The 10,385-nt window shown below is 52.7% G+C and overlaps 1 protein-coding gene across 1 annotated transcript; it reads right to left on the bottom strand.

The window, feature by feature from the left end:
- Positions 1–1,612: 1,612 nt before the first annotated feature.
- GPR25 (G protein-coupled receptor 25) lies at positions 1,613–3,946 on the bottom strand. Its single transcript, XM_075541978.1, has 2 exons — positions 2,806–3,946; positions 1,613–1,626 (listed from the first exon to the last, which is right to left on the bottom strand). The coding sequence occupies exons 1-2, from the start codon at positions 3,944–3,946 to the stop codon at positions 1,613–1,615; spliced, it is 1,155 nt and encodes a 384-aa protein (XP_075398093.1).
- Between the last annotated feature and the right edge of the window lie 6,439 nt (positions 3,947–10,385).

Genomic DNA, 10,385 nt, shown 5'->3' with positions numbered 1-10,385 from the left:
GGGGGAAATTTGCTTAATGTCACTACATTAATGAGCGGTTAGAATTTTACTGTATTATTAATAAAGGATTTTATTTTATTCTAGCCCTTTAAACTCCTAGGAATTTTAGATGTTGAAAACATTCCATGTGCCCGGGATTCAGTATTATATGGTTCTGTATTATAGGATCTGTTGTGGCTGGCCTTGGACATTTTTTATTTACTAGTGAGTATTTTATATGCATAAACACTTTTTCTCTACATTTTTTCTCCACATACAGAAAATTAATTCTGATGGGTTAAACTTATTTCACAGGTAGAATTAGAAGATCTTGTGATGTTGGAGTAGGTGGATTTATTTTGGTGACTTTAGGATGCTGGTATGTATACTAAATAAGTATGTATTCAAGAAGACAGATTCTATAGCTGTTAGAGGATGATCTTTAATTCCAAAGCACAGGTCTTTCCAGAGTCTTACTGGGACACACCACTTTCAGTGAGTATTGATAGCTTTAAAAAATTAAATAACTAAAAAACATGCCTACACACCTCTTCCCCGTTCCCAATAATTTGCTGAATGTTAGAAGAGATGAATGCACGGCATGTTCATTCAAGGAAGTTAACCTTTTACCCTAGCCTAGATGTTTATTCATTCATGTAATCTCAAGCCTACATTTGAAAATGTGTTCAGATTTTACAGCATAAATGAGTCGATTTGCTTGAGGAAAACATGTCAGATCCAAAAAAAAAATCCACTCTAAGGATTCCATATTAAAAACTAAGCCAAGAGGATAGATTTTATTTAATAGCTGCTTGAGAGAGAGAGGGAGTCACTGACTTAAAAACAAAGGGTCAGAGGGAAATTTTCTGTAGGATATATTCCAAATACTCTATTTGGATTAGGACATCAAACTAAATACAACACTCCAAATTAAAATGTTTATATTTTCAGTCTCAGGGTAGTAATGTGAAGCAATATAAAGTTTGGAGACACTCCATCTTTTTAGGAGGGTTAAACACACTGAGAAAGGATGCCCAGGCTCCAACCCAACCTAGAACTGCCTCCAGCTGCGGTGCTGCTCTCTGAGCCTACACACTGGCCCTGCAGGGAGCTGCAACCTCATCCCTGGCCCAGCAGGGAGCTGGCTGCCAGCGGTCTCCAAGGGGACCAGAAGGACAGAGCTCTGGCCCCTCCACTGACTGAATCTCCCTTAAGCCATATCTTACACTTTTAAGACAAAAGTATAAACTTTGAATCTCCAATCCTTCAAAGGATAAATCTGAGACAGAATCTGAACAACCCCAAATGTTTGCCCAGGAAAGTCTCAAAAAGGGTAGAAAAAGGCTCCCATAGATATTTAAAAATCAAATAGCACATTCCCTCTTTGAAGTCATGCTTGTTTGGCAGATACCTGTGAGTTGCCCCCACCCCCGCTCCCATCCCCATCCTGCCCCCTAACCGTCAAAGTACGGACCTGCCTTTAAAATATTAAGGATACACTGTTTGGTGCCCTCTCATGGGATTATCAGACCCACACTGGCGACATGGTCCCATCCACCCTTATCACCCTGAGGTCAACCTCAACTACAGGAATGAGTTTTGTCTGACTCAGGGCGCACTCCACCTCTGCCACTCATTCCTTGCCTGCTGCTTGCGTAAAGACACAGGAGTCAGGTCAGGGCTAGCAGAGCAAAGGTGTTTATTGAGGAGGGTGACTTCACAGAGAAGATGCTCGGGTCCCTGGACCAAGTGTTGGAGCATCTGGGCCCCTGGGAGAGATTTGAGAGCCCTCTGGCCAGCTGGGTGGGCCAGGACCACTCCCAGGTAAGTCCTTCAGCTTCTGGGTGGCAGCCGCAGTGGGGAGAAGATCACCAGATAGGCACCCAGGGGAATCGACTGGGAGAAATGAGCTGAGCTTAGCAGCTCACCGTCGGGCGGGTCGCGGTGGCTTTGGTGACCTTGGAGAATACATGTCTGAATTGATGGTGACTAATCGTAAAGCTTTCTACTCTGTAAAGAGTATGGTTTCTGCAAACCACAGGGGGCAGTTCTAGCCTGTCCTACTGGGTCTCCATGAGTCGGAATCAACCAACGGCAGTGAGTTCGAGTTTTTAAAACTCAATAGAGCCAGGATCCCCGGTGGCACAGTGGTTGTCGCAAAAGGTAGCAGTTCAACCCACCAGCCGCTGCGCAGGCGCACGAGGAAGGTATACTGTGGCAGTCTGATTCCATACCGATTTACAACCTTGCGACTGCTCAGAGTCCACGCGATGGCAGTGCGTTTGAAAGGTAACATAGGGTTTAAGTAGGTGGGTTAAGGATAGACCAAACGCAGATACGATGTCGATTGTGCAGTAAAAGAGCTGGCGATTCCCATATTGCATAGAATTTTTTTGTTGTTGTTGAGAGCAAGAAGACCTAGAGAAAGCAGAGCTGGGGACAAGGGAGCTCCTGGGAGCGTGGTTTGATATTTTGGCCCACGGACAGAAAAGAAGACCCACTGTCCTCCTTTCTGTTTGGCGAATCTCTATCTCCAGGCCGCCCTCTCCTTCATCTCATAGGATCTTTCCCGGGCTGTAGAGACTCAACCGAGTTGCCCCCGGGGCTGGGAGAACCGCAGGTCTCAGCAGTTCACTTTGGGAGAGTTCAAATAGCTCCGAGGTTCTGGAAGAATCGATGGAGTAAGCGTGACCGAGCAAGGCTGACTCCGGCTTTCTGCTGCCCCAGACTAGACAAGCCTGGGGAGCCTATCCCACACCCTGCTCCTTCCCTCCCCGCTCTCCTCTCCCTCTCCCTCTCCCTCTCCCTCTTCCTCTCCGTGCCCACCCCGCGTCCCCGGCAGCGGCAGCGGGCAGCGGTGGGGCCCGGCGACTGAGCGCACGGGCTGGGGCGGGCCCGAGCTGCAGGGCCGGCTCCGGAACACGGAGCTGTCCTCCCAGGAGAAGGAGGAGGCCGAGCTGCCCCTGCGCACCAAGCTGCCCACGCCCCGGCAGGCCCCGCGCCGCACCCGCGCGCGGAACGAGCGGTCCAGCAGGAGGTAGATGACCGGGTTGGCGCAGCTGTGGACGAATGCCAGGCAGGTGGCCAGGGTGAGGCCCCAGCGCAGCGCCAGCACCAGCGGGCAGGGCAGCGGCAGCGGCAGCACCCGCAGCCGTGCCAGGTGGAAGACGGCCCGCAGGGCGCTGAAGGGCAGCCAGGAGCCCACGAACGTGCCGACGACGGCGAAGATGATGCGCAGCGAGGTCCTCCGGGCGCGGCCCAGGTGCGGCGGCCGGCGCAGGCGGCGCGAGATGCGGCAGTAGCAGAAGAGGGTGACGGCCAGCGGCAGGACGAAGGTCAGCAGCAGCAGCAGCAGGCTGAGGCCCTGGAAGGCGTCCGAGGGCTCCTCCCCGCACTGGCGGCCCCGCAGGCCCCCGGGGAGCGGCTGCAGGCCGCGGTAGGCCAGCGCGGGCAGGCCGGCCAGCAGCGCCGCGGCCCAGACGCCGCAGCAGGCGGCCAGCGCGCAGCGCGGGGTGCGCAGCGGGCGCGCGTCGAGCAGCTTCACCACGGCCAGGTAGCGGTCCACGCTCATGCCGGCCAGCAGCAGCGCGCCGGCGCAGCGCGTGCAGGTCAGCGCGAAGCTGCTGAGCTTGCACAGGGCCGCGCCGAAGGGCCAGCGGCCGCCCTGCGCCGTCGCCGCGGCCCACAGCGGCAGCGTGAGCACGAAGCCCAGGTCGGCGACGGCCAGGTGCAGCACGAAGGTGTCCACGAGCCGCCGCGGGCCTCGTCGCTGGGCCAGCAGCCACACCACGAAGGCGTTGCCCGCCAGGCCCACGGCGAAGGCCGCCAGGTAGAGCGCGGGGATGTAGGCGTAGCCATAGGGCAGGTCCCACGACGGGCACAGCCTCAGCTCCTCTAGGGCGCCCGAGCCGGAGTAGTCACCGGACCCCTCCCAGGGGCTGGGGCTGCGGGACTCGGCGCCGGCCATGGCTGCCCACTGCCCAGGGCCCTGTGCAGGACTGACCCTTGGCGCAGGCAGCAGCAGCTCTGAGGAGGCAGAGGTGGGGGGGAAGGGGGTGGTTTGCTCTTCACAACCGGTGCCCAGCACCCCTCCCTTCCTGCCACCCCAAACGCAGGCAGGTGGGTGGACAGGGAGGGGGAGGGGGAAGGGGCGGAGGTGGGTGGGGTAGCCTCCTGTGGTATAGATGGGGGCCTTCGATATCAGGGAGGCCTAAGGGGGGGGCAGGGTCAGGGTGGCTGCACAGCTGCGTCTTTCGGTATTTCGCCTTTCGAGGAAAAGTTTCCAGACCGGGGGGGTCGGTCGGCCCCAGGGAGCAAGTCCCAGCACTTCCTCAGTTCATCCGCTCAGCTTCTATGCTCATGAAGTGGGGGTGCTTGCTCGACACCCACTTTCAGGGGTCGGTAGGGTGTTGCAAAAGGCCAGGCGGGTGCCCTAATCTGTTCTTAGTTCCCCTCGGCCCCCTGCTAGCTCCTCTACAAGACAGAACCCGGATGAAGATTTGGTGAAGGGGCAGGGCCCCTTTACCTGCCTCCCCTTCACTGCTCTAGGAAAGAGAGGTTCTTGGATCTGGTGGGCATGGGCTCTCGGGGCTCTGGAGCTACCACTAAAGGCCTTGACCTGAGAGTGGCTTTTGTGACTCAGTGGAGCCCTCCTGGAGCCACCTGGAGGGTGTGAAGGATGCCAAGGCTGGAGGAAAGCAGAGCCAGGAATCAAACTGGGACCAAGGACTGCTGCTGGTTCACCTCTCTCCAGCCTTCCCCGTCCTGCAGTAACTGTCCTGCGAAGTCACAGCACAAGAAACTCAGGACGGAAAAGCTCAGTACAAAAGATGACACAAGATGGCACCTTCGTAAGCAGCAGATTAATTGTCCTGCATTAGGATTCAGGAGTTCAGGGGAGGGGGAACCCCCTGTGTGTTTAGGGAGCTAGGGGATTCCTGATGGAGGGTAGGCATGAAGTCTGGCCTCGTAGAGGCTGGCTGGCCCTCCTGCACAGGATGCAGCAGGTGAGGGGACACTGACTTTGTCCCCTGAAGGTGGGGTGGAGTTGTGACTCCGGGGGACTCCACATTCTGGGTGACACCTGAATTTTTCAGGCATGCTTCCCAGGAGACGCTGTGTTACAACTGATGTTACAGGTGTGTGCCCTTCCAAGGTCCACCGTGCTGTCACGGAGGTGATCGGTGTCATCTGATTAATTTCGTTGACCGTGAGCTGCTACATGGCGTAGTGTTTTGGCCATTGTATGAGGCATAATAACTTGTATTGTTTCAAATGTTTACTGTGGCATGGGTGAAGGCTTACAGAGCGAATCTGTTTCCCATTCAGGGATTTATACACAGCCTGCTTTGGAACCTTCTTTGCAATCCCCTCCATGTAACGCCGGTCCCTGGCTTCCGGGTTTCCATGAACACATCTTTCCCGCCCCTCCTGCCTCTGAACTTTGGTTTTAGGCAAATGTCACTCTTATGGTCCAATAGGGTTGACTGTTCTGAGAGGCACGACACTTAAGTGTGTTAATGCTCACTTTGTAGTTCTTTCTATTGTCTGGCTGAAAGTTGATCCTTGGGGAGAGGTGGATTAAATGTCAGGTTTGAAGGGTGCCCCAGGCCCATAGTCTTGGGGTTTCCACCAGTCTCTGTCAGACCAGTAAGTCTGGTCTTTCTGATGATTTTCAATTTCATTCTACAGTTTTCTTCCACTCTGTCCGGGGCCTTCTTTTGTGACCCCAATCTAAGCAGTTGGTGGTGGCTGCTGGACTCAAAGGGCCTACGCTCCATTAGCGCTTTGCACCCATTGTTTCCTGGGATCTTTCAGTGTCTTCACCGTCTTTGCTCCAAGTAGGAAGAGGCCCATAGCTAAGTCTCTGCAGGGGCCACGGAAACAAAGACCAAGCTCATGCCACCATCAGTGCTGACACACGGCTAACCTATAGGACAAGGTGGAAATGCCCCTATGAGTTTCCAGGTCTTGAACTGTTTATGGAAGTAGAACCCCCCCCCCCCCAATCTTTCTCCCAAGGAGCAGCTGGTGTTTTCGAACTGTTGACCTTGATGATTACAGCCCAACTCTAATCCACTATGCCACCAGGGCTCCAAATGACCACTAGCAAGCTTTTAAGAAGAGATGTAATTCTTGGCCATAGAGGTTCGTCATTAGCTGGGAGAGACAGACACATAAGGGATTTATCAAGAGTCAATTTGATTCCAGAAATCAAACTGTAAAATTAAAAAAAGTGTTTAAAACAATGTCGTCTTAGAGTTTTGAGAAGGGAGAGGCTACTTCTGATGGGAGGAGTGGATTAGAAAAGGCTTTCTAGAAGCTGGGACTTGAGGTTGATTCCAGGAAGGAGCTGAAGGGCAAATAAGAGAAGCAGAAAAGAGGGGAAAGGGTGAGACTAGAAGGAGGAGGTCAAAGGCACAAGCAGACCGAGACAATTAGACAACCGGGGTTCATAGAGCAAGCAGAGGTCCAGTGTGACCTGCGCCCAGGCTGGGAGCAGGGTGGCAGGAGATGAAGGAGGAAAGGTTGTTGGGGGGCCAGATCACAAAGGGGTTCGGATTTCATTCTGCAGGGAGGAGGAAGCCACGGGGCCTTTCTGAGTAGGGGGCACACCCTAAATCTGTGTTTTGAAAAGATGGCTGGCAGAGCTGGGGATGAGCAAAGGGAGAGGCTCTCGCCGTGGAGACCCACACCCACTGCCGGCACATCCATTCTGACTGAGAGCAACCCTGAATAGGCGTGTGCATCTTTGTGGGCGCAGACCATGCGTTCATCTTGCCATCAGCAGCCCAGCAGCCCAGCAGCACCAGCAAGGCTCCTTGGGGAGACGACTGGCAGCCCATTCTACCTGTGATTCGTGCTGGGGATGGGCAGAGACTGAAGGGAGGACCACAAGGAAATGATGCATTCAAGAGGCCATCCTCATCGGGTCTCTGGTCTCCGCAGAGGAAGCGTGCTGAGGATTATCAATGGCAGCCGAGTCGGCTGTGATGCCTGGTGAGCCCGTGCGGGTCAGAGGAGCACTGCGCTCCGCAGCAATTTCACTGGCCGGTGTTTGGGAAGTTGACTGCCAGGTGCTTTTAAGTAGATGCTCCAGGTGGAACCAAACCTCCACGCATTAGCAGTTGTTTGCACCACACAGGCCTAGGGACTATTTGGTGACTCTATGGATTCTGCCCCATCAAAAGGGGGTGGGGGTAGCTCAGGGGTGTGTGTGTATGTGTGTGTGTGTGTGAGGGGGGGGCGGGAATCTATGTAGCTTTTATCTTTTCTTTTGAAAGGTTCATTGTAAAAGATATCTAACATAAAATTTGCCAGGTTAGCCGTCTGGAAATGTACAATTCGGAGGCATTGATCGCATCACAGTGTAACCAACTGCACTCTCTCTGCATAACCTCTGTGTACACTCTCTGTGTAACCAACTCCACTCTCTGTTCCCAGAAGTTCTTCACCACCCGCCCTGAACAGAACCTGTACCAAAGCAAATTGCAGCGCACCATTCTCCCCTCCCCCCAGCCCTTGATAACCTCCCTATATTCGGCTTTGACAAGCTGAGTTGAGATGGTGTACCACAATCATTAATGGTCCAAACCAGGGCGTTTTTGAGAGCCAGAGGCACTGAACTATGAGCTCAGACACAACCAAGCCCCCTGCCCTCGAGTGGAGGCCAGGCCGACGCTCAGCCACCCTGTAGACCAGGGCAGACCTGCCTGCCTCTGTGCGTTCTGAGACAAGGCTTTACAGGAGTAGAAAGTTGCCTCTTTCTCCTCCAGAGGGGCTGGTGGTTTCAAACTATTGACCTTGTAGTTAGCAGCCCGACTCCTAACCACTATGCCACCAGGGATCCTTAATGGTCCTAGGAAAACCCCCAGCAGGGAGTTGAAAGTGGGAGAGGAGGTGAGGAGAGCGGGCCTGTCCCTGCCTAGATGGGTCATGTGCCGCCCAGTTACAGGAAGAAACGGGTATGCAGAGCAGCGGGGACGCGCTCCTGGAGACATGAGTGTTTGCCCACTCCACTCCGACCGACGGCAGGGTTGCTGGTGAGCCAGCTCACAGCCTTGGAGACTGCCTTCCCGGAGCAGGAGCCCAGCAGGAGCTGTGGCTGTGACAGAGGGCAGGGATAGGCCAGGTGCTGCGGAACCCCTGGCCTTCAGCAGCCGCTCTGTCTCTGTCTCTGCATGACTGATCCCCAGAGCTAGAGGTGAAACACAGGCACCGCCAGGTGAAAAGGAGGAAGACATAGGTAGGGGGTTGAGGGGAAGTAGAAGTAGGTTGTTTATTAACAAAACAAAACGCAGAGGTTCTTCTTTCTGGGGCAATGACTTGTCCCCAAGCAAGCCTGTGGCTGGGGGCACGGAGTGGCTCTCTCTGCCGGGCCCTGGGCCCGACCAAATCTGTGTGGACAGGGAAGTAGCAAGGCTGGAGTCGGGGTGGGGTGGGGGGGCACTACCCCGACCTGGCTTCCGAGGTGCCCACTCTGCCTTCCGTGTCACGCTCCATGACACGGCTCCCCTTTCCCGCTTGCAAACTGCCCACCTCGCTAAAGCTAAGTCAGAAACAGAAACGTCCGCCCAGATGGGCCGAGAATTGGGGTCACTCTGATTAGCCACCTGCACACCCAGAACCCACTCAGGGCAGCCCCCCTCGGGAGGCCCTGCCGGCCCCCACCCCCAGTCCTGCTCAGTGCCTTGGGCCCTGCGGAGGGAGAAGGCTGGGCTTCTTTGTGATGGGGCTCCCTTGGTCACCAGCCTTGCGGTGGTGAGGGTGGGGTGGGTGGAAGGGGGGGTGGGGTTGGCAGGATGGGGCCACACATAACCCCTTGGGTGAGGGGAGGTTTCCTCAGTCTCACAGCTAGGAGCACGAACCAGGGAACCAGCGATCTTAATAAACAACAGTTCTGGGCCATACTAAATTGCTCTCCGGAGTAGGCTGGTTTGATTTTTGGCCCCTGGTGGGTTCAGCTCTGAGAAGAACATTTGCCCAATCTACATTTTTTTTTTTTTGTACAGGAAAATGTTAGCCCGTCAGGAAATTTTCTGAATGTCACTCTCTCCCCCTTTCAGCATCAAAAACCACGCAATTGGAGGTGGACTCATTCGGGAAAGCACAGTGGTGCCGGCTGGCGAATGCAGTCCCTGCCACGGAGCTGTACATGTGAAAATCACTGAGCAGATGCATGCTTTGTCTTATATATAACTCACATGTTCGAAAACAAACATCCTCTGTAAGCATATTGTAGCGAATACAAAATGAAGAGCCTCTCCAGTCATGGTGCCACACGACCAACCATTCTGATGAATTTAACAGCCAGTGACATTTAATTAGTTAATTTATTTATTAACCATTTTATGGACATAGAATTCATGTACCATGCAACTCAGTGATTTGAATATCTTAAAAAGTTGTGCAATCGTAACCACAATCAATTTCAGAATATTTTTCCCATCAGCTCCCCATTTCCCTCTAGCCTCCTGTCATCATCCTAAGAAACTATTCATCTAGCTATTATCTCTACAGAAAGAAAACCACATAAAACAAACAAAAACAATAAAACAAAACGGAAAAATCTCAATCCTAAAGAAAGGAGAATGTAATAAAAACTAGAACAAATTGAGAACGAGTCAAAGGGGAAAACAAATGAAAAGATGTTAAAATTTGACCTAACTTTATCTGTATTCGTTCACATTTAGATGTACTCTGAGGGCAAGCCTTTTTGAATCTCGGGTCAGTGGTCCAAGGGGATGCACTGGGGGCTCATCCCTGTGCGGACCTTGGGCGTCACTGTTTTTCACAGTCTTCTATAAACTGGTTGCTTGGAATTTAAGCTCTAATGCATTTCCCTCCTCTGATCTTGTCTTTCATTACTTGCAATTCTTGGATCACCCAGGCTGATGTGCTCCTTTCTGAGGAGGCTTAGCTGACAGCTGGCTCGCTTAGGTGGCTTTCAGACCCTATGTACTTTTCTTTCTGATAGCTGGGCACCAACCAGTGACATTTTAAAAAGTACTGTAATCCCGTTTCCCTCAATTTTTCTTTTCTTTCTACATTCCATTTAAGAGAGTCCCCATACACTGTTTTTAACACATCATTCCAGAGTCATGCTTGTAGTTTAGCCCCAAACCCGGTTTCAGCATGTTTGTGTGTGGCTTTTAATGTGCACACTTTGGAGTTGAGGCTGTTTACATTATTTATGGCTGCGATAGAAATGTGTGTCGTGAACAATTGCACTTAAATGCCCTTATTGTGGGTCAGAGACTATGAAAATGTTTGTGGCTTTTGAGGCAAATGCCCACATCATTTTTAGAGTTGAGAGTGTCACCAGCATTATTGCGAACTTTCAAGACCCCCTGGCCAGAGAAGTTTAACAGTAATAGGTACACGTCTTTCTACTTTAATAGGTAAAC

This window comes from Tenrec ecaudatus, chromosome 1 (assembly GCF_050624435.1).
Source record: "Tenrec ecaudatus isolate mTenEca1 chromosome 1, mTenEca1.hap1, whole genome shotgun sequence".
Classification (NCBI taxonomy): domain Eukaryota; kingdom Metazoa; phylum Chordata; class Mammalia; order Afrosoricida; family Tenrecidae; genus Tenrec; species Tenrec ecaudatus.
The sequence above is the reverse complement of the archived record's forward strand: the minus strand, read 5'-3'. Positions and strand labels throughout refer to the sequence as shown.

Bases quoted from the DNA above. Each gene is read 5' to 3' on its own strand.
- GPR25 (XM_075541978.1), bottom strand. From the start codon at position 3,946: ATGGCCGGCGCCGAGTCCCGCAGCCCCAGCCCCTGGGAGGGGTCCGGT.